This window comes from Triturus cristatus, chromosome 10 (genome assembly GCF_964204655.1).
Source record: "Triturus cristatus chromosome 10, aTriCri1.1, whole genome shotgun sequence".
NCBI lineage: Eukaryota > Metazoa > Chordata > Amphibia > Caudata > Salamandridae > Triturus > Triturus cristatus.
In genome coordinates, this window is record NC_140593.1 from 507317944 (window position 1) to 507343695 (window position 25752).

Here is a 25752-nt window from a genome sequence, read left to right on the forward strand (position 1 = left end):
AAAAACCAATGAAATTCCCCCGTTATAGTTAGTTCAGATAACTATAACTCGCGCGACCGCCACTCTATCACAAGGATGATGTCATGAGTGATGCCACTGACCATGTCATGAGTGATGTAATATGTGATGTCATGAGCAGGATTGCGGGCGCGCGAGTTATAGTTATCTGAAATAACTATAACGGGGGAATTTCATTGGTTTTTTACGAGTGAAATATCCACCTAACTATAACATGTGTGAAACCTATGGTTCTTTAAGTGAATATATATATATATATATATATATATATATTGTTTTTTAAATCATAAAAATAGTATAAGACTGTTGTTTTCAAATAGAATTTTGACATAATTAAGAGACACTTTACTGATCAGGGCCACTCCACTTTCCAGACGGGGTGATGACAACATTGCTGTCTGAGCTCTCCTACATGTTGCCAAGAACTGTCCCAAGAATTTAGCTGTTGTGCAGGCAAAGACAGCTCTAGCATCCAGTTTTAAGATTCGTAGAGCTTCTTGGGAGCTTTGTATGCCTAATTGCCTGCACACAGGTGTTCACCATTTTCTCCTGGGTTTAACATAGGCTGGACAGGCAAAAAGAACATGGCCTATAGTTTCCTGTGGGCGTGTGCAGGAGGGACACCCCATAGGTATGGTTTTAATATTCAGCCAAGAGTTGGTGAAGGAGTTAATAGGTAGAGTGCCGTATCTAAACTGTGTATATAGTTTTCTATCCTATAGTAGTGAGAATTGTTTGTAATTTTTAATTTGTAATTTTCCAGTGAACAAAGTGCTTTTAAAATACACACTATGAATCCCATGGTGTCATGCTTCATCATAGGGGTCTTCCCGTCCCTCTACGGGGCGGGGCATGCTGCGACCAGTAAATATGTGGGAGCACTGTTGTTTGTGAAGGCATAGGCTATGTGTATTGTATTAGTGAGAGTGGTAGGGTTAGTGAATAGTTACAAAAAAGTATTACAAATTCTCTGGCTAGTGGAAAAAACAAATGTATTCAATTCCCTGGCTGAGAATGTTAAAAATAGGGGGTTGTGTAGGGGGTGTACCTTAATCTGATACTCCCTACTGGGTCAACATGTTTCGTAAGCAGTCCCCACTGCTTTACTCATCAGGACCTAAATACGTCCCTACTACACTCAAAAATTATTTTAAATTGAATAAATTGTATGCCTATTACTCAAAATCAAGACCTCCAAAAAATTATGCAAGTCTGGAGAAGGTTATGAAGGGTACAATGACACTTATCATTTTGAAATAGCACATATTCAGTATCTGAAATGATAAAAACAAAGATGACGTAAACAACATGAGGGTTGTTCATTTAAACACATCACCATATTGTGGATTCGCATTCTCTGAAAAAAAGTGATATATTTTTCTACTGTTACTAACTGTACGGTTTGTTAATCCAACAATTTCATGAGAAAACAGTCCGCAATGTGCGGAATATAATCGCTGATTAGTTAGTTGTGGTACAAAAAAAGAAAGACACATGCGCTCACACACACGCATTCGTGGCGATTCTTCGTTGTTATGATAAAAATCGGGGAGACGTTCACCTATGTCAACAGGATTAGTAAATGCTCGATCATAACGAAATATAATAGCAGGTGCTTGGTTGGGGTATATGAACATACTAGCACATCTACTACACTTATATTTGATAGTTGTGTTAAATCGTACATTTATGTTAAAAAAACGTAAATCAGAACGGACACAACTCCATATATTGTACATGTACGTAATGATGCTCAGATACATACATTGTTAGGAATAGTTATCCTGCTTCATGAGCTTGCACCGGGGGGAAGAGGGGCCTTGTAATAGTCACTGTATGTAGGGTGGAAAAGTTTAAAAAGCATTAGCGTTTATCAATCACGCCATGTCATCGTGGCGCTGATTGTAAAAGATCATACCGTGGAATTGCCTCATTTTTAAAGACTTGGGCCACAGTCTTACATACATGCTGAAGGTATCTCCTCACCTCTGCCTGCCACCATGCTGCTTTGTGTAGCACGGGCCAGATACTGAAGTTTTAAACAGGTTCTCAGTTGAATGTTGCCGGAAGCGGCGCCCAATGTAAAAAAGACTAGTGCGTATCCTGTTCAAAGATGGCTGTTTGTTTTCATCCCATTACGGTAGTTTTGGAAAGATACTCACTTCCTGGAATAGCGGGAGATCGAGATTGTCTCCGTTTTTTTCAAAACAAGAAAATAAAGGCAAAACTAAAAATAAAGAGTAGTTTACTTTTTGGAGGACCCCTGTTCTTTATAAAAATTGATTGGAATGCCATGATTCTCATTTTGGTGGGAAAAACGGTGATATTTCTGTTTTTAAAGAGGGGCAAAAGGAGTTTCATTTTAAATATCGAGAACAACAAAACAAAAAAAAAACACGAAATAGGTTCTCAAGGTTGTAATTTGGGTCATTCTGTTCTATTTAAAACAATAAAGTTATCACGAGGTGACTTTTGACAGTGGATGATGACAGATGGTTATTGTTCTGTCGAGATTCTTATGGATGTTTTTAGTTGTGGTCTTAACCATAGTTTTTTGGGGGGTGGCAGGGTCCTCAAATTGGATGATGGGGGCAATACTTGTTTCGCCAGTGTCTTCTTTAATGAAACTTTCAGGAGAGTATGAGTCTTTCAATGATGTGTCCCTTTATATGGTTGTCATATGGAGAGGTTGCTCATATTAATAGAAACGTTTATAAATCTTCAGACTTGGATGACGCACTTGAAATGGATTTATAAACTGTTTCTTATACTTGGCCCCATGGAATTTCATCATTCAATCCTCTGATATTTGTTTTTATGCAAAACACCCATCTTTGTTCCTTTTCAAGAAGATATTTCTCATTAGGTATTTTTTCAATCACTGTCCAGGTTATGTCTTCCGGTTTGTGACCTAGTTCTAGAAAGTGAGATGCCATTTTTGTAGTGCCTTTTCTGCCCTTGATGTTGCTTTTGTGTTCACCTATCCTTGTTTTCACAGGTCTTGTGATCATGCCTATGTATTCAAGCAGACATGGACAGGTGATAAGGTACACTACGTTGTTACTGTTACATGAGGTGAATCTTCTCTGTTCCCATTTCGTTCCATTTTTGGAAAGTAATTTCTTTACTTTTTTTGGTGAGTGGGCAAACTTTGCATTTCCCACATGGATGATGTCCATGTATGTTAGCCATTGCTGTGGATTGGCATGTGTGTTCATTTTTACGGGGTCATGTGTGTATGATCATGTCGCGAATACTCTTTCCTCTTCTATGGGAGAAAACTGGTTTTGGCAGATTTAGACTTGCACTGTTTAGGATGCGCCAATGTTTGTTGATGATCTTGGTGACCTGATTGGAATTGGTGTTGTATGTTGTAATACAAAATGGTCGTTTTTCATCAGGTTTTGGGTTGGTAGGTTCCAGAAGACTTGCCCTACAGATATTCGGTGCTCTTTTGTAGGCTTTTTCTATGACTTGTTTAGGGTATTGTCTTTTCTCAAGTTTCATATTTAGGTCTTTAGATTGTATTTTGAAGTCATTGACTTCCGTGCAATTCCGTCGGAGTCGTAGGAATTGTCCGTAGGGGATGTTGTCACTCAAATGTCTAGGGTGAAAACTCTGGTACATTAGATGACAGTTTTTTTTATGTGGTTTTAAAATGTGTTGTAGTCGTGCGTCTCCCATCTTTAGGTGATATATTGAGGTCAAGAAAGACCAATTCTTTGTTAGAAATAGTACTGGTGAATTTCAAGAAGTCAACTTGGAAATTGAGCCAAGTGATGAAACGATTAGCAGTGCTTTCCTCACCATCCCAGATGATCAATAGGTCATCTATATATCGTTTCCAGGTGTTGATCTGTTTGTAGAAGGGGTTACTTTGATGTAAAATCCTTGTGGTCTCGAGATGGTGTACATAGAGACCAGCTATGCTAGGAGCGAATGTGCTCCCCATGCTGGTCCCGTGCTTCTGGAGATATAGGGTTTGATTGCAATCGAAAAAATTCTCTCTAAGTGCTAGGTTGCAGCATTCCGTGACGACATTTCTAGGGGTTTGGTATTCCCAGTCTGTATCAAAAAGGACTTCTTCAATGATGTTGAGCATCTCAGTGTGGGGGAGACTGGTGTACAAGCTCTCAACATCACAGCTAATTAAGAGTTGCTGTTGAGGGTCAAAGAAAAGGTCTTCTAGTAGTACCAGGACATCCTTGGTGTCCTTCAGGTAGGTAGATGTTTTTTGTACTATTGGTCTTAAATATGTATCTGCAAATTTTGAGACCGGTTCTAAGATAGATCCTATCCCTGACACAATGGGACGACATGGGGGATTTTCTAGTCTTTTGTGCATCTTAGGGATGGTGTACAGGTGTGGTGTTATAGGAGATTGTTGGATTAGAAAATATCCCTCTTTTTTGTCATCCATCCATGGGCAAGGGCTTCTTCTACCATATTCATTATCTTGATCTTAATCCTTTCTGTTGGATCTTGATTTAGAACCTCATAGTTCCTTTCATCTTGAAGGAGGCGTCTGTATTCCTTGTAATATTGTTCCATTGATTGTATGACAATTGCCCCTCATTTGTCAGCGGGTTTTATCACCAATTTGTGGTTGTTACTTAATTCTCGTATCGCTTGTCTTTCTTCTTTTGTTATGTTCTGAATGGTTTTGTTCGTAGTAGTATCAAGGTTTTCCAAATCCTTAATGACTGCTTTCTCAAAAGCAAGCAATTAAATCGGAAGGGTACAATTCGACGGTGTAAAACTTGATTTTGGTTTTAGGCCTGTATCCCCTTCTTGTATGGAGGAAGTCTGTTTATCTTTGAAGAAGATTTGCAATTTAATCTCCTCATGAATTCTTGTATCTCTTTGCATAGTAAAAATGTGTCCATGTTAGATGTTGGCACAAAACCTAGAGCTTTTTCTAAAACTGAGATCTGGGCTGGTGTTAATTCTTCATCAGTTAAGTTCACAACCAGGTTCATTTCTTGCTTGTTGATGCTCTTCTCATGCTCCTGGTTGAGACTCTTACTTGATCTTCTTCTCTCGGTGTCCAATGAACATTGTTCCCTCTCCGATTCCTTCCTCTGTTTCTTCCTTGTCGTGATCCTAAAAAATGAGGCTGATCAAAGTAAGGGAAATCTTGAGGAGGATAGCTCCATGGTGGGTATGTCCCTTGAGGGGGTGGGAAAGGAGGTGGTGCAAAGAACTGTGCTGGATACATTTGTGGACCTTGGAAATGCCCCCATCCTCTGGCTCCTTGTTGGTTGGGGTATCTATAATGGTTTCTTCGTCCCTGGAATCTAGGGCTCTTGCCTTTACTTGATCCCGAACTGTTGGAACCCGTGTCGGAAGAGTCCTCATCGGTTGTGTCTTGATGGTTTGTTTTGTAATCGTCTTTGATGTAGGGATACGTTTTTTCATGACTGAACCGGCTGGTGTTTTTTTTAAAGTTTATTGTATTTGCTTTGCTTCAATGTTGCCTCAAAATCATTCAAGGTTTTATTTAATTCTTCTAGATGTTTTTTCAAGCTATTAGGGGATTTATAGCTTTTGAGTCGTACTTCTATGGCTTGAATTTCTATTTTGAGTTCTTGTGCCAGTCTGCTTGATGTTTTTATTATTAGTACGATCCAGTCTCTCGTGCAATGCCACGATATTAGTGACCAGTCTTTCTTGAATCTCATATCTTGTTGGAAAATGTATTGTTCATTTCGGACAATTAGGCCTTGTGGTGCTGCATTTGCTTTAAGATATTCTGATATAAGTAGGCCATGTAGACACAACCGATGAGGACTCTTCCGACACGGGTTCCAACAGTTCGGGATCAAGTAAAGGCAAGAGCCCTAGATTTCAGGGACCAAGAAACAATTATAGATACCCCAACCAACAAGGAGCCAGAGGATGGGGGCATTTCCAAGGTCCACAAATGTATCCACCACAGTTCTTTGGACCACCTCCTTTCCCACCCCCTCAAGGGACATACCCACCATGGAACTATCCTCCTCAAGATTTCCCTTACTTTGATCAGCCTCATTTTTTAGGATCACGTCAAGGAAGAAACAGAGGAAGTAATCGGAGAGGGAACAATGTTCATTGGACACCGAGAGAAGAAGATCAAGTAAGAGTCTCAACCAGGAGCATGACAAGAGCATCAACAAGCAAGAAATGAACCTGGTTGTGAACTTAACTGATGAAGAATTAACACCAGCCCAGATCTCAGTTTTAGAAAAAGGTCTATGTTTTGTGCCAACATCTAACATGGACAAATTTTTACTATGCAAAGAGATACAAGAATTCATGAGGAGATTGAAATTGCAAATCTTCTTCAAAGATAAAGAGACTTCCTCGATACAAGAAAGGGATACAGGCCTAAAACCAAATCAAGCTTTACACCGTCGAATTGTACCCTTCCGATTGAATTGCTTGCTTTTGAGAAAGCAGTCATGAAGGATTTGGAAAACCTTGATACTACTACGAACAAAACCTTTCAGAACATAACAAAAGAAGAAAGACAAGCGATACGAGAATTAAGTAACAACCACAAATTGGTGATAAAACCCGCTGACAAAGGAGGGGCAATTGTCATACAATCAATGGAACAATATGACAAGGAATGCAGACGCCTCCTTCAAGATGAAAGGAACTATGAGGTTCTAAATCAAGATCCAACAGAAAGGATTAAGATCAAGATAATGAATATGGTAGAAGAAGCCCTTGCCCATGGATGGATGACAAAAAAGAGGGATATTTTCTAATCCAACAATCTCCTATAACACCATACCTGTACACCATCCCTAAGGTGCACAAAAGACTAGAAAATCCCCCAGGTCGTCCCATTGTGTCAGGGATAGGATCTATCTTAGAACCGGTCTCAAAATTTGCAGATGCATATTTAAGACCAATAGTACAATAAACATCTACCTACCTGAAGGACACCAAGGATGTCCTGGTACTACTAGAAGACCTTTGCTTTGACCCTCAACAGCAACTCTTAATTAGCTGTGATGTTGAGAGCTTGTACACCAGTCTCCCCCACACTGAGACGCTCAACATCATTGAAGAAGTCCTTTTTGATACAGACTGGGAATACCAAACCCCTAGAAATGTCGTCACGGAATGCTGCAACCTAGCACTTAGAGAGAATTTTTTCGAATGCAATCAAACCCTATATCTCCAGAAGCACGGACCAGCATGGGGAGCACCTTCGCTCCTAGCATAGCTGGTCTCTATGTACACCATCTCGAGACCACAAGGATTTTACATCGAAGTAACCCCTTCTACAAACAGATCAACACCTGGAAACGATATATAGATGACCTATTGATCATCTGGGATGGTGATGAAAGCACCGCTAATCGTTTCATCACTTGGCTCAATTTTCAAGATGACTTCTTGAAATTCACCAGTACTATTTCTAACAAAGAATTGGTCTTTCTTGACCTCAATATATCACCTAAAGATGGGAGACTCACGACTACAACACATTTTAAAACCACATCAAAAAACTGTCTTCTAATGTACCAGAGTTTTCACCCTAGACATTTGAGTGACAACATCCCCTACGGACAATTCCTACGACTCCGACGGAATTGCACGGAAGTCAATGACTTCAAAATACAATCTAAAGACCTAAATATGAAACTCGAGAAAAGACAATACCCTAAACAAGTCATAGAAAAAGCCTACAAAAGAGCACCGAATATCTGTAGGGCAAGTCTTCTGGAACCTACCAACCCAAAACCTGATGAAAAACGACTATTTTGTATTACAACATACAACACCAATTCCAATCAGGTCACCAAGATCATCAACAAACATTGGCGCATCCTAAACAGTGCAAGTCTAAATCTGCCAAAACCAGTTTTCTCCCATAGAAGAGGAAAAAGTATTCGCGACATGATCATACACACATGACCCCGTAAAAATGAACACACATGCCAATCCACAGCAATGGCAAACATAAATGGACATCATCCATGTGGGAAATGCAAAGTCTGCCCACTCACCAAAAAAAGTAAAGAAATTACTTTCCAAAATGGAACGAAATGGGAACAGAGAAGATTCACCTCATGTAACAGTAACAACGTAGTGTACCTCATCACCTGTCCATGTCTGCTTGAATACATAGGCATGATGACAAGACCTGTGAAAACAAGGATAGGTGAACACAAAAGCAACATCAAGGGCAGAAAAGGCACTACAAAAATGGCATCTCACTTTCTAGAACTAGGTCACAAACCGGAAGACATAACCTGGACAGTGATTGAACAAATACCTAATGAGAAATATCTTCTTGAAAAGGAACAAAGATGGGTGTTTTGCATAAAAACAAATATCAGAGGATTGAATGATGAAATTCCATGGGGCCAATTATAAGAAACAGTTTATAAATCAATTTCAAGTGCGTCATCCAAGTCTGAAGATTTATAAACGTTTCTATTAATATGAGCAACCTCTCCATATGACAACCATATAAAGGGACACATCATTGAAAGACTCATACTCTCCTGAAAGTTTCATTAAAGAAGACACTGGCGAAACAAGTATTGCCCCCATCATCCAATTTGAGGACCCTGCCACCCCCCAAAAAACTATGGTTAAGACCACAACTGAAAACATCCATAAGAATCTGGACAGAACAATAACCATCTGTCATCATCCACTGTCAAAAGTCACCTCGTGATAACGTTATTGTTTTAAATAGAACAGAATGACCCAAATTACAACCTTGAGAACCTATTTCGTTTTTGTTTTTGTTTTGTTGTTCTCGATATTTAAAATGAAACTCCTTTTGCCCCTTTTTAAAAACAGAAATATCACCGTTTTTCCCACCAAAATGAGAATCATGGCATTCCAATCAATTTTTATAAAGAACAGGGGTCCTCCAAAAAGTAAACTACTCTTTATTTTTAGTTTTGCCTTTATTTTCTTGTTTTGAAAAAAACGGAGACAATCTCGATCTCCCGCTATTCCAGGAAGTGAGCATCTTTCCAAAACTACCATAATGGGATGAAAACAAGCAGCCATCTTTGAACAGGATACGCACTAGTCTTTTTTACATTGGGCGCCGCTTCCGGCAACATTCAACTGAGAACCTGTTTAAAACTTCAGTATCAGGCCCGTGCTACACAAAGCAGCACGGTGGCAGGCAGAGGTGAGGAGATACCTTCAGCATGTACGTAAGACTGTGGCCCAAGTCTTTAAAAATGAGGCAATTCCACGGTATGGTCTTTTACAATCAGCGCCACGATGACATGGCGTGATTGATAAACGCTAACGCTTTTTAAACTTTTCCACCCTACATACAGTGACTATTACAAGGCCCCTCTTCCCCCCGGTGCAAGCTCATGAAGCAGGATAACTATTCCTAACAATGTATGTATCTGAGCTTCATTACGTACATGTACAATATATGGAGTTGTGTCCGTTCTGATTTACGTTTTTTTAACATAAATGTACGATTTAACACAACTATCAAATATAAGTGTAGTAGATGTGCTAGTATGTTCATATACCCCAACCAAGCACCTGCTATTATATTTCGTTATGATCGAGCATTTACTAATCCTCTTGACATAGGTGAACGTCTCCCCGATTTTTATCATAACAACGAAGAATCGCCACGAATGCGTGTGTGTAAGCGCGTGTATCTTTCTTTTTTTGTACCACAACTAACTAATCAGCGATTATATTCTGCACATTGCGGACTGTTTTCTCATGAAATTGTTGGATTAACAAACCGTACAGTTAGTAACAGTAGAAAAATATATCACTTTTTTTCAGAGAATGCGAATCCACAGTATGGTGATGTGTTTAAATGAACAACCCTCATGTTGTTTACTTCATCTTTGTTTTTATCATTTCAGATACTGAATATGTGCTATTTCAAAATGATAAGGGTCATTGTACCCTTCATAACCTTCTCCAGACTTGCATAATGTTTTGGAGGTCTTGATTTTGAGTAACAGGCATACAATTTATTCAATTTAAAATAATTTTTGAGTGTAGTAGGGACGTATTTAGGTCCTGATGAGTAAAGCAGTGGGGACTGCTTACGAAACATGTTGACCCAGTAGGGAGTATCAGATTAAGGTACACCCCCTACACAACCCCCTATTTTTAACATTCTCAGCCAGGGAATTGAATACATTAGTTTTTTCCACTAGCCAGAGAATTTGTAATACTTTTTTGTAACTATTCACTAACCCTACCACTCTCACCATCACAATACACATAGCCTACACATAGCCTATTCCTTCACAAACAACAGTGCTCCCACATATTTACTGGTCGCAGCACGCCCCGCCCCGTAGAGGGACGGGAAGACCCCTATGAAGAAGCATGACACCATTGGATTCATAGTGTGTGAGGGGTATTTTAAAAGCACTTAGTGCCTTCCCATGACACCCCATGTAGCACTTCTTTGTTCACAGGAAAATTACAAATTAAAAATTAAAAATAATTCTCACTATTATATAGTAGAATCACGTTGTTTATAAAAAGCTTGACAGGAGGAAGGTTCTACCGATAATCCTCTTAACTCCCTCCTTTTGTTAATGTTTTTCTATAATTTTCTATCTGCTGGCACTTTAATGATGTCCAGATAGCTCTCCAGGTGGCGGATGTTTTTCGAATTAATAAAAACCTCTGTCAACCTACCGTGGTGTCTATTCAAGAAATTATTCTCTTCCACCCATGCCCAATACCTAGCTTTCAATTGGCCCCTGGAAAAAGATGGCAGTTGGCCCATAGACTGCCCCGATAGCCCAATGCTAGACAATAAGTCAGCCACCTGTTTTATCCAGCCAATTTTTCCTGAGGTATCAAGATTTATGATCTCATTCAAAGCTGTGGCATGGATGCCAGTTCAGATGTAGTTGTCAATCTATGCCAGAACAGCAAGGGACGGAGCTTCGCAAGATTGTTAATAGACCTGGTACGCATGACAAGCTTGAGGGGTAGTAGAGGGGTGCTTTAAGGAAGGGATATTAAGCTCCTGAGAAACTTATTTTCCACAGCTGAAAGGTCGCCAACAGGAACGGTGTAAAACAGTTCAGCCCCATAAAGGGTACTGCTCACGGCCTTATGCTCCAGCATTCCTCCTTCAGGGCCTCCCATGCCCCCCTGGTTTCCACTCCTCAGCAGACTTAGCACCCTGGCTCGTATGCTCCCTGTCAAATGTTGGTGACCTTTTTGCAGATGACCACCTCCACTCCATCAAACAACTGATAGTTGATTATGCCCTCTACAGGAGCCAATACCTGGTATACCACCAATTATGACACACGTTTCGTACCCTTCGGTCCATAGTAGATGCGGAGACCCAAACTCACTATGTATTACAGACTCTTCTAAACATGATAACAGGTTGCCATCTCGCAGCATGACTATACAAGGCACTGAGAGAGCACAGAGGGGTCCCACTGATATCACTGGGAGACCAATCAGAGGCTGACTTTGGATGGGCACTCCATGATGCTGAGTGAGAAAGGGCGCTCGAGTTCTCACACTGTCTTTTGCAATGCACGCTTCAAAAGCATACAGTTCACAATCCTCCACAGGGCCTTTTTAACACCTGAACAACTCAAGCGCTTTTTACACACTGCTCATCCATGCTGTCCACACACCATAAGTGGATCTTCAGTACATGTTGTGTTCATGTCTCGCTCTCGAAACATATTGGCGCACAATCCACACAATACTCCGAGAGGTAACAGAACCTCCAGATATTTACACTTGGGAGGCCTGCGTCTCTGGCATCTTCAAACATGGGAAGCGCAAAGAGGTGAGGGCATGCTTAGATAGCCTCACTCTCCTCCTTGGCAAGTGGAGATCCACTGGAGATAGAGTCAGGCCCCTGTGCCGGAGGCCTAGTATGAGGCAATGCAGCACTGGGGGAGGGCTGAGGGGGAGGCCCTGTGCTTTGAGATGGCCCGTCATGTAAGCAAGCACCCCACTTCCCCCGCCTGGGACACCCTCATTGACCACTTTCTTCAATTAGTACGAAATGATGACCTACCCCTGTGAACCCTGACTTGCTGCCTCCTCACCAGGAATCCCCTTGCCCTAGGCATCGCCTTTTCGATGTCTTTCGCCCGCTAACCATTCAAGACAACATTGGGCTTGCTGACCCCCCCTCATTGTCCCCAGGGACCCTTCCCACCATAACACCAACTTCGATGCAATCATCTCTGTATGTCAGTCGCACCCATTGTACTTACTCACAAACTCTGACTAACAGTGCCCTGGTCCTACTCCATCCCCCCTTTCCCTTTTTTCTTTCTCCTCCAGTTTATGAACAAGCCCCAACTACTACTAGTCTGGGCACATGATCGATATGCTATTGACTGTTTATTTGCTCAACATGTATTTCATGTCGCTCTCTTGCCTATTGGATTACCCATGTCCTACATTCATCTGTTATTACCACTGCCCTATGATACAGACATATATACCACATGGGCTGTTCATGTCACTGTTCATTGTAAAAACCTAATAAAAGCACTTGTTAAAAAAAAAAAGAAAAAAGCTCAACGCAGTGGACTCTCTCAGCACTTAGACTGGATACAGTTGCACCCAAACCTCCACTGTGGACTACCCTGAGCAGGAGGCAGAAGTTTACCCACCTCTGCAGTGCACAGCCTATAAGGGAAGTTTACTCTGGTTTAGCCAGGCTGATTCGACAACCCAGTGAGGGCAGTGGGAGTGGCCAAAATGAGAAAGAGATGCAGGACCTGAGCTTTGGCCAGACATCTTGGTCCACCGCTACTATTCTAAGCCGAATGCTCAATAAATAATGTTGCATTCTTTAACAAGGCCATATAGAGAGAATTGACAAGCTGTCAATTGAGCTTCAAGTGAAGGTGGTACGATGGAGATGGCTGTTGAATGAAAGTTCACAACTACGAGAAAATTGAACATATGTAAATATACAAAAAATATTTTCTTACCTAAATATGTTTCACCAACTCTTAAAACAAAATAAAAAAGCCAGGGTGCTTTATCCCTTTTTCTTGAAAGCTGGCTTTCAGACGTTAAAAGTGCATTCAGAAAGAATTCATACGGGAAGGCAATCTGTATATCAGCCAGCGCTGGAATGATGAAATTGAATATCTGATCGGTGAAAGGTGCAGCCAGAAACTCCTCTGTGAAGGCAGTGAAGATCTGAATCCTGCATCGAGAAAATGATGTCTGTTAATAGGTACACATTGAAAGAATAGTTTTCTGAAAATCGGTATTGTGTATTACATTTCACACTGTTCTTTGGGAGTCCAGCCCTGCATTTCACTTTTTTTTATGTTCAATCCATTGTACATGAAAGAATTTATCAATTTTTGAATCTTTGGGTATCTACTGATAAAAAGGTTAACAGTTACATTTGAAAATCCACATTTACATTAATGAGCTTAAAACTTAATGGGAGTAGGGATAAAACACAAAAATCCGAGTGAATTCCCTCACTTTTTTTTTTTCTAGATGTTTTAAAATCAGTTTGTGTAACTATAATTTCAAAAGGCTTCACAAATTTTGAACTGTATTTGTCCAGTTTGATATAACAACTGTGTGATTTTTTATTTGCATGTATTTGACTCACCAAAAAATGAGGACATCTTGGAAATATATGATGTATTAACTGCTCAACAAAACGTTTGAATTAAAATTCTGTGTCGGTGAACAAAGTATGAGTGTGGTCACAGACAGACAGTACAAGATGATAACAACCTTATCTCCAATTTATGAAAACTCTAGGGCCTCACAGAATGGGTGACCAGACTGAAAGGGCTATGGTACCATGTTACTGACAAAGGGGCACCACTCAAATGTTTAAAACATACGTTTTACTTAACGTGAGCTGCTCCTCAGGAAAGTATAAAAATGTCCTTCATAAAGCCCAACGAAGGGCAAATGGCAAAGGAGCTGGTTAATTTGTCCACACTGATCCTGGATGGAGCCAGAATCTTCAGGGAACATAGGAGTACAGCCTCCATTATTGGTCTGGGAGAAAAGAAGGCAGTCAAAAACATCCTCTAAGTTGCTGCAGGGAGTAGAAACAAGAGTCAGGCAGGGAAAGTGGCCGCAGTTGTGCATACATTAATAAGCTCAGGTATGTGGAATTTAATAAACTATCTACTTGTCCATTGGACAGGTTGCTTCATAAATCTACTTGTCCTGTAAAAAAAAACACTGTTTCCTTTGGTGCCATGCAGTGCACCAAGAAATTGTGGCAGCAAACTCATAAGAGCTCTGATAATAGCCTCTCTAATTACGGTAGCGCTCATACTATAGTAGGGTTAGAATACTAGCAATTCCCTTACTTTGCCACCTTTCCACAGATCTACATTTTGGGGCTAAGATAGCAGTAGGGAATAGTTCCAGGGTTAGAATGCCCTTTAGAGTCTGTGCAGACCTACTAACCAGCATGTTTTAGGGGGTTACACCAGCTCTTCTCTAATCTTTTCCCATACTGTGAAAGGTTGGAAATCTACTCCTGATAAGGGCAGAAGTAAAACTTCTTCAAGAGTTGAGAAAAAAGTGGTTGGAAGAAAAGAGAACTTGTAAACGCTCAACAGATTTTCATATGAGTAAATCTATACATGCATATTTCCTCATGCTAAAATGCAGTTCACAAATATTTCCTAGCAGTAAAATTTCCTGCCTTCTGATGTATATTCTTGTGAATTCATAAAAGCCCGAAATCTGCACTAATGCAAGGACATATACCATGGGAGCACTTTGGTGACTTTCTTTAGGAATTGGGCCCCTAATTAGGTATGGTGTTAACCAATACCTTTTGGTTTTATTAAAACTCTGTCTCTCTCTCTGTGAGTGAGAGCATTCTGCTGTTTCACAAGGAGCATATCGGCACACAAATAGTTTTGTTCAGTGCCAGGGACTACTGTGGCAATGTGTGCTTTTGAAGACCAAAAATATTTTTGCTTTTTGCCAACGTTTGTTATAATGGTGAGGGCCTGGCAGCTCCCACAACAATAATGTTTTACAAAACAATGTCAAAACAAGACACACATTCGTAAAAGGCTGATAACCAATGTCAGACCTATTGGCTTTGCCAAAGTTTGTTTATGTTCATGTTTCCCATTATCTTGATGAAAGGTTCCACTGATTTTGAATTACAAATTTGTTGGGGAAATACTAGCATGCATCAACACATTTTACTAAAGGATGCTTCAGAGAAATAGTATCTAAACTTTCACAGTAGTTAAGCAAAACTTTTATTTTTTCCTAGGTGCATTTTTTTGTGAACATTTTATTTTGAAAGCAAAGAATCATCAGTCTTGCTTTCAAGTATCTACATATATTTGCATCTAATCAGAGAAAATTTTGGGAGCATTATATACATGTTGCAAACGTGTGTACCCATTTTTATACTGGAACCACTGCCAGTAGAGCAGTCCGAGCTTACAACATTTCCTTAGAGTGCTAACCCTAAAAATAAAGTCTGTGTATTAATGAATCATAAATACAAGTTCAAACCGCATTAACATATGGACACAAAGTTTACCTTAACTGCAGACAATGCCCATCCCAGATCTATAATGTGGTACTGTAAACTGGCAGCCAAAAGGATGTATGCTGCACGGGACTGAGTCTACTTGTCCCAAGTAAAAATAAACATGAATACTTGTTGTCCTTGACCCCAAACTATATGTGCTGATCGTCGGGCTATAGGAATTCCACACCCCTGTAAGCTCCAGTGCTATACTGTACAGCTGGATGTGCCACTTGCATGGTGCATAGTGTGGATTGCTGCTAGTTTAGCTGTAGCCATCGCCCTAGAACAATCCCCCCAACGTAGGCAGGCATTGCAAAACCAATTAATCAAATTCGATGAAAGGAGGGAGGGCCAGCATAAAGCCCTGGCAAAAAAGATTAATTTAGTGACATCGACATGATGAGGCAGGAATTTTCCTACCTCAGGCAGCAACGATGAGTTCTGCCAGGGGCTTGGTTGTCCTGGCATCCTACAGTCTTGCTCACCCACTTGATCAGCGCTCACAATTCGTCAGGTAATGGGGACTGTAGTGGTAGGCGATGGGGAAGAAGATATAGCGCTGCACTCTCAGCGCTGGAGTGACGTTGGAGGGAATGTTGTCCTTGAGATGCCGACTTGATACTTTTTATTTTCAATTTTTCTATTACTTTCGAGCTTTGATCACATGGATGTCTCTTATACCATGGGAATGATGATGACTGCTCGTGCCAAGCTACCAAGTGGGTGAGCAGGGGTTATTTTAGGAGTGTAACTCCTTATCCGGACTAGAGTTGTGGTTTCTGCCTGTCTTTGGCACATGCCATAGCCTACCATTCATCCCATTTCTAACAAGGAGTCATAGTACCTTTTGTCTCAAAAGACTTCTTTGAAGAAAAACAACTTGCACACATCTAGGCCCAACACTAGATGGCAGGAGTATGCACAGCAATGTGCATCTACAGTCTCACATAACACGAACATAGGGCTTGAACTGACTATGCCAGAGATCTATTATCCTCAATGTGCTTGTTGACAGGCTAGAATACTGCACAGAGGATCATAGGCACTGCCCAGATTGGCTGAATGTGTGAGTGATGTTGCACACAATGGGTCAAAGATGTCTAATGTTTCAGGACTAGTGAGAGATGCAAATTGTACTCTGGTTGGTCCAAAGGGTTCATGGCATAGCTACTCCACCAATTACATATTCTGCCATGGCGAGCACACAGATTTCCACCTTGCCCAAACCTACAGTCCTCAACATGCCAACAAACTCACTGTTCCAATCGTTAAACGTAATGCATAAAGGACCCCAAATGAGATTTGTTTCACCAAAATTCATTCACTTTTTCCCATCATTCATCTAGACAGGAAGTGCTATTAGTAGATTCATACCAAAACCATCTTTAAAAGAAGAAGCAGCCAAGAGGAAGTCATGTCCCCATCATCCATCTGCACAGGAAGTGACCACAGCATTTCCCATCTGCACAGGGAGAGACATACCTGGTTTCCTGTCTAAACCATCTTTAAAAAACAAAAGCCAAGCTAGAGGAATTTATTTCCAATTATCCAATAAGCCAGAGAGGAGGACTCCATTTCCTATCATTCATCTGCACGAACAGAGAGTGACACCATTGTATTTCCAACCATCTATCTAAATAGGAAGTGACATAATTTCCTGCCTTCCCCTTACTTCAGTCAACTTCACGGGGTGTCTCACCACCCAGATATCACCAGCATTAGCTGGGTCTACACAAGGGAATTACTTGCTTAGACCTGTTTATGGTCTGAACAGCTTTGAGCCAGAACCCATGTTCTGCTGAAACCTACAAGGTAAGATATAATCACGTACCTCACCAGCACGCAAAACTGCCAATCCACAAAAACTCCCCCAGACCAAAGAGGACAAACAATCGCACAACATCCTCACAATACATAAACCTACATATCCCATTAACTACTGAAATCCCTCAGAATGTAGTAAAATTAATTCAACCCATAATCAAACGCTGGTACTGCAGTACTCAATTCTCCAGATATAGCAGACCTCACTAGTTGATGCCCTCCTCATCACAGAAACATGGTCGATCCCTACATCCTCCCAGCTCCTCTGTGTAATTCTCAGAGGGCACAGCATCCATTGTGCACCCCACGCACATAAAGGAGGAAGCCTCATCATTCATAGGTCCTTCTGGTCCTTCGCAGTAGGCAAGCAAGTGACACTCATATAGATGGAGCTACTGACATGCCATATCCCATTTTCTGCAACTTAGACCGTCACCCACCATCTCACCTACGGGCCTCCTGGAGCAAGCACTTTATTGATCAATTCTCAGAGCTCCTCACCACCTGATCCATCCAACACATCCACATCATCCTCTTGGGTAACTCCCAGCCAAGCTCAAAAACAAGAAACACCCTCCTTAGCTTCATAGGTACATTCAATGTGGTACAGCACAGCTACCACACCCCAACTGCCACATCCTCAACCTCTTTTCAACATCACCAACAATCCAATACAGACCACTACCCACACTGCTGGATTGGAATGACCACTTTGTCATCACTATCTGCCTGCTCAGCTTCCTATCAACCAATCAAGGTCAACCCAAAAGAAAATATTATACGTACATATCATTCAAAGACTCCATCGACAACCTAATGTATAAACTTAGCTCTTGCCCTGCAAGCTCTATGTCCAATGCTAACACCCACCTAAAAGACTTCAATGCTTTTTGGAAAACTATGTGAACATCAACACTTCCACAGAAACACACAAGAAAACTGGTACTGTAAAGACCTCACTGAAAATAAATGCTTCATCCGGAGAAAGGAAAGGGAAGAAAAACTGAAATCCAGATGATCATGATACTGAAGTCCCACTGCGCAACATGTAGACAGCTCATCACTTCAGCCAAGGCAAAGTACTATAACAACACTATCAATTAAGCCACAACAGAAGCAGAGCACTTCAAGACAAGCAAGAACTTCATCAACCCTGTCTTACCAACCTATTCCACAGACCACAGTGCAATGCCATCAACCTCTTCTTCAGTGAACAATTAAAGATCAGAAAGCACACTGACAACACCAAGCCTGCTTCTTGTCTTAAATCCACCCCTTCTGGTAGAATCCTACAATAGCCTTCCTTCAAAGTCCTGTCCCTCACAAATCTAACTGACATACCAAACTCCCTCAAAGCAACTTCCCATGAAGATGTCTTAACCTTGTCCTTTATCAAAGCTCTGTGAAAACTCTCTCCCTCCTACTCACCATTTTCAATGCTTCCCTCGCATTAGGTATCTTCAGAGAAGCTCTGAAGACAGATCAGATCCTCCCACCCCTAAAGAAACCTACATTCGATACGGATGACCTCGCCAGCTACTGGCTCATTGTACAACTACTCTTCATCAGCATGAAAATTAAAAAACGGTATAGGCTAAACTCCCAGAGTACAACAGTGCTAACCATCTCCTGCATGACTATCAATCTGGTTTCAGCTCATGCAGGAGCATGGAGACTGGTACATTAGACATCGTAGACTCTCCCTTCCTGACCACAGATGAAGATGACCCATGCATCCTTGAGTTGCTGAACCTCTCTGCTTCCTTTGACAAAGGTGACCACCCAACCATCATCCACAGCCTAAAATATTGAATGGGATTCACTGGCAATATCCTTCATTGGTTCTCCTGCAACCTTTCCAATAAACACTAATTTATTCATATGGGCAGTTCCGGTTCCAAAAGATTTCCATCACCAGAAGAGTCAACCAGGGTTCCATAAAGTCTCCTGCCATCTTCATCCTCAACATAGAGTACCATGGGGTTCCACTCACAGATAACAGCATCAAGATTCACCAATATGCCAAGGGTATACAACTCTACCTGAAAGTCTCCACTGCACCAGACTCAATGCCTCAAACACTGAACATAATGCAGGCATGGGCATTCAGCACCTAACGGAAGCTCAACCCAACCAAGGCAGAATTCTTGTTATACGCCAAGAACAACAAGTGAGAAATAGAACAGACTAGGCTCCATGACACGAAGCTTGACAGCTTTGAACTTCAAACTGCCAAGACAGTTGGATTAGCCTTCAACACAAATCTCGCCTCAATAAAATACACAGCTAAAAAACAAAACGGTGCCCACTTCTAAAGAAAATTAAAATGAAACAGTTTCTTCCAAAAAGTTACTTTGGAACTGCTGTTCATGACTTCATAGTCACACATCTGGATGGTGGCATGGCCTTCTACGAGGACTCAGACTCCACAATGGCACTCCTTATGGGCATCATACACTCTGCGGTATATCTCATCCAGGGCCAGAAGACACATCACCCCAATTCTGATGAAACTCCATTGGCTTTGCTTGCCATCCAGCTCCATCATCAAAACCAGCTGGATTATTTACAAAGCTATAATAACCAGCACCCCCATTTATTGTGCGGACAAGCTCATCAAATCTGGTGACTCTCAGCACATCTGCAACCAGGCCACTATCAGACAGAGACTAAAATGTATCAAAAAAAGAAAAAATGAGGCAGCAGGCCTTTTCCATCTATGAACTCAAGAACTGAAACAATATCCCTGTATCCATAATGGCTGACCCAACACTGCTCCAATTTATAAAAGAGTCGAAGACCTACCTCTTTGGAGAACGCTACTTTACAATGCAGTAACAATCCAATTACCAGCTACCAGTCCCATTACTTGTTGACTGTTTGCTCGACTGTACCGTGCTCTGCTGCATTTTTCACTAGGTTTGCGCTATACAAATAATATATCTATATATAGGGGGACTATTTGAGAACACTTCAAGGTATATTGACTTTTTCCTCCAGGAATACGTCCGGGAACTCCCTTCCTACATCAGGGACACCTGAGATTTCTTGAAGAAGATCTATAACATTACATGGGAAGACCAATTTGTACTCATGACTTTAGATGTTAGTACATTGTACACCAGTATCAAACACGCAGATGACCTGAGAGCATTAGCACATTACTTGGGAAAAAGACCAATGACCTTGCATCAACATACAAGCATGTTACTCCAAATGGCTGAGTGGTGCCTTGACAACAATATTTTCATCTTTGATCAATTGACATATAAACAGCTACAAGGTACGGGCATGGGCACCTGCTTCGCACCCAGCTATGCGAATCTGTATATGGGCTGGTGGGAGGAGCAGGTGCTCATGACTAAACACACCAAGGAAATACATGAAAATGTTATTATGTATGTCAGATATATTGATGATCTGTTTGTTGTGTGGCAGGGGTCTCAGAAATCAGCATACACATTTGCATTAGAACTAAATGAAAACAGTTTGAATCTATCATTTACCTGTAATTTGAGCCCACTGTCTGTACATTTTCTTGATATGGAAATTTTTGTGCAAGACAAACAGTTACACTCTAGAACTTATAGAAAGCTAACGTCGGGCAATTCGATTTTACATTCAAGCAGCTTTCACCCGACAAAGCTGAAGGAAAGCAACCCCTACGCGGAATGCCTCGGTATGAAGCGCAACTGTAGCACTGCAGACAGTTTGAGTGATGCCACAAATGATTTATTTACAAGACTTAGATCATGTGGGTATAGTCAGGAAACACTCACCAAAGCGCAACTTAAAACTTCACAAATCAAGAGAGAAGATATGCTCTTTGGTAACAGTAACAAAGAAAAGAAACAAAGAGCATCACAGTCTGGTACACCTAGTCTTATTACAGGGTATTCTACATATCACACGAATTTGCGCAAACTTCTCTACAAAAACTGGCAGATCATCAGGAGTGACTCAGCCATTGGTTCGAAAATAGCGAGAGTTCACCTATCACATTTAGAAGAACTAAATCAATGCGTAGCGAACTAGTCCGCAATGCACCAAAAGTGAAGGAAGGGACTGATTGGCTTAAATCACACTGTGGCTTCCAAAGGTGTTTTAAATGTAAGGCCTGCCGCCATGGCGTGATCACCAAACAAGTATTCACACCCCTTAGAAAAGCACAGAATGTAATCTGTAGCAGTTTCACTTGCAAGAGCAACTTTGCGGTGTACATTTTACAATGTACCTGCAAGAAAAGCTACGAAGGCAGTAACATACACCCTGTAAATGTAAGAATCTTACAACACCTACGGGCGATCGCAAACGATGACCCCAGTTATCCTGTCGCTAGAAACATTAACTCCTGCCATGGGGATAATGCGAGAGACCGAACGTATTTTGTAATTGACTCCATCCCTAAGAATCCGAGGGGTGGAAACAGACAACCAGCGCTTAGGAGACTTGAATCCAGATATATTCTGATGATGAACTGATTCCATATGGGATGAATGCGGATGAAGCGCTGTCAGTGCATCTGTAATTCTGCTTGCATTCTCTCTTTCTCTGAGAACCACTCTGGGCTTTGTAAATAGTGCACAATTTTCTTTTTTAGTCACACAATAGATTTTTGAATTCCACTGGTAACCAACTGTGGGTCGAGATTACATATTTTATATTCTTGTAATTACATATGAGGTACATAAAGATGTTAGCCTTCGGTGCCCACTTGGGCTGTACTCTATGGCTCCTTCCGTCACATGGTCTATTTCTCCCTTTGTATGAATTTTTACAATGCGCGTGTAAGATAATTGACACCCTCCGGTAATATTGATATAGCCAATATATTTAGATGTTAGTCACTCCAGGCCACTTGGACTTTATTGTTTGGCTTTATCCTCCGTATGCGTGTCTTTAACCATGTTTTGAACTTTTGCATTACGCGCCCAAGGGACTGGACCGCACCTTACTTATTTTTTGGGAGCATGACAACAGACCAAGCATTTTTTAATGCTTTCACAGCAGGGCGCACCCAAGGCTTTTTACCTTATCTATTAACAAGCATTTTCTAGGCTCCCGACAAAGTGCCTCTCACCCACAGGGGCCGTGCACAGCAAGAGTAGACTATCACTAAGTCTTTCTTTCTTTTCTACCTTTGGAACTTTTTGTCATTATACATTTACTTTAATACATGTGCTGTGATATCGATTACTGATTAAAAGTAAGACAGAGCATGCATTTTTATTCCTGATTGTGCATAGAATACCACAAAAGGCAGCATAGCACATCATTTATGTTACTACAAGTACTGGTAAAAAATTGAGATATAATGCCAGGACTGTATTTTGCATAGCTTTTGCAGTAGGCATGAGGGTGATATTTAAAGATGTAGTCTCATGCATGCCACCACACTCAATTTAGGTAGCTGACTTTCAATTATCCTTTTTACCACAAGTAGGGCATTATTTTGCCTTCCTGCTGCATATTTGAAGCCCTACCTTTAAAACACCCTACACTGGAAACTTTGCTAAACATTTCTTACCTATATTGATGAGCTAATTACTATCAAGCCAAGATAGCGACTGCAATGAGGCGATATTGCCATTTTATCATGATATTTGGCAGTTTGGGATTTCAGCCAATAATACGAATAGCCCACAAGATATCCTCAGTACAGCCATCTAACCAAAAACACCTATGGTGTGCCACCAGACTATACAATATGCTAGTAGGTGTGCAGTTTTCTAGCATTGTTTTGATACATGTTTTCTGTTGTGCTGCACTCTCATTTCCAATGGAAAATGGGGCTCCGTGCTTTTTGCCACCAGCAAATAAAAGGCGTAACAACCAGTCCTGCTTCTGATGCTAGGAACCGGTCTATGACTCCTTTGTCCAAAACAGCCTGGATTTCATTTTGCAGAATGAACAAATGGCCATCCAATAACAACCCATAGGTGGGCAGTATATGCAGCGGGCCTAACAAGAACAGTAGGGTGTATCCTTGGTGAATGATTTAGAGTACCCACTAGTCGGATGTGATGCTCTGACACTCATGATGATAATATTCATCCTGCCTCCTAAAGGGTGGCTATGTGCGCCTCTGAAGGTAAACTAAAGTGTCTTAGGAGTTGAAGGGGTGGGGACAGGTGGTGCATGGGCAATACGCTGTCCCTGCTGGCCTTGATGTTGCCGGACAGACTCCCAAACCCAGCCTCGAAAGAACTAGTGGGGGGGAGGGTCTGTTGGTGGAGTGGAGCACCTAGTCATTGTCTATGCACTACAATTCTTCCGAAGCCGAGAAAGGGAAGAAACTGCTGGTGGTACTGCTGCAAGGGGGCCGAAAGGCTTAGGGATCACACTGTGATCCTGCTTTGCTCTAAGTGCTCCAATGCAGAGTCCGCTTCATTTCCGAAGAGACAGGTGCCATTAAATGGAATGTGCAGTGACGATGCTTCAGCATTAATTGAGAAGCCGAATAAATCTCAACCAAGCGTGGCGCCGCTTAGGCAGAGTGCTTGTTGTCCAGAGCAGATCAAATACTTTGTTGCATCCTGGCCATCTTGGGTAATCAGATCCAAATTTGCACAAAACTCTCCTTGCACTGTCTGCTGTGGAAAGAAACACTAATTTTCCAAATGCCTCCATGCGATTAGATTCTCCATCAGGAGGAGTAGTAGGACAGGAGTTGGGATTTAGTTTGTTAGATCTTCACACTCACTTCTGCTGTCCAGCGGTAAGCCTTGGATTATACATTGGCATGGTGTGGTACTGAAATTAAATACCTGGGGATAATTATTATAAGGGACAAAGCGGAACTAATGTGGGCCAATTATGGCAGGACACTAGATGCCCTGATGGCCTCAATTACGAGATGGATCTCTATGTCCCTTTCGATGGCAGGCAGGATCTCATTGATATAGATGGTCATATTACCCTTGATCTTTTTAATCAACATTCCCTATAATGTGGGCAGGCAGTTTTTTAAAGCTTCAGGAACTTAGCTTATACATTTGACATGGGGTGGGAAACAGCCCAGGTTGAAATGGGAGGTGATGACACAGCCCTTCTCGAAGGGAGGGTTTGAAGTTCCCGATATGTAAATATATTTTGATGTGCCTAGACACACTTTGCAGCATATTGGTTCAAGCCACCCCCTTATATGCCACATCTAGCCATTGAACAGGGGGTATATGTCCCCTATTCCTATCACAGCATTCTTTGGGATGAGCTCCCGGACTATGGATCCTAACCCCTCTACAGTCGTATGTACCTCTGTGGCTTGGCGGGGACTGGCTAAGCGACTCAACGTGCCCATGCTTTACTCTCCGCTTCTGGGGCTCCACTATCACCCAGATCTCCCTGTAACACATGAAACCAGCTGTCGCCAGATGCTTCAGAGAGTCAGGGTGACTGCTTGGGGGGAGCTATATGAGGAGGGTATATTTTGTGACTGAGATGCTTTCTTTACGGGAACTAGACCCCACCCCTATGGAGTTGTTCCTGTACATCAGATAGAGAAAAAAATGTCAGAGTGGCCACGCCCAACTTCCCCCGCGAGCCTCCAACACTACTCCCCTTACATCTCCTATTACAAAGCACTAACCCCACACACATGTTCTTGATGCTCTATCACAGCATTCAGATGGAACAAGCTTGATTGTGGAAAGACTCGCGGCGACCGAAGTGGGACCGGGAATTGGGAACTACACTCAGTGACGGACAATGGAGATACTGCTGCCAACAAACAGGACAGACATCGGCTAGCAGCCAACTGCATATCATACACTATAAATACTTACATCGGCTGTATTACACACCCACTCGACTTTTATCGATTTCACCTACGAACAGCTGATAAATGATCAGTGAAGGAGGGAAGGGGCAGACTACCTACATTTAGAATGCGACTACAACAGGTTTCAGTGACCTAGAACAGGTGATTGGATCATCACTAACCACTACCCCTCTCATTGCATTGCTGGGATACACTGAGGAGGTGGAGGCATCCTTCCGGAAACACTCCTTTCTCGGGCTGCTTTTAGCCAAACAGAGGGTGGTCTACAGATGAGGGAGGGGCCGGGCCCCCAAGTTTAAGGACTGGATACAAGGTCTCATATTTTGTCAGGAACAAATACTTACTTATGAGGAATTTTTACCGCCAACTTCCAGACCGAGAGACGTTTGGGACCCTCTATGGGTATTATTGTTGAACCAACCACTGGGGGCGATGATATGAGACATCACTATCCGCACAGGGCATGCTACAGCTAAGACAGGGGAGGGAATGTCCGGCTAAAGGTCTTGGATTTGCAGGGGTGTATGGGGTGCATAGTTAAAAAAGATGATAAAGATCAAGTCTTGCTACCCTGATTATTTGGGGGAACACTGGTTTAAGAACAAGGCCGTCCGACTGTGGT

General features: G+C 41.7%; 1 protein-coding gene across 2 annotated transcripts in view; it reads right to left on the bottom strand.

Moving 5' to 3' along the window:
- UBE3C (ubiquitin protein ligase E3C) overlaps window positions 1–25752 on the bottom strand; it is a 992333-nt gene that overhangs the window by 774478 nt on the left and 192103 nt on the right. For both annotated transcript variants that reach the window (XM_085631966.1, XM_085631967.1), the window contains exon 9: window positions 12966–13186. In XM_085631966.1, coding sequence (XP_085488092.1) covers window positions 12966–13186 — 221 coding nt within the window. The remainder of the gene's footprint in view (window positions 1–12965; window positions 13187–25752) is intronic.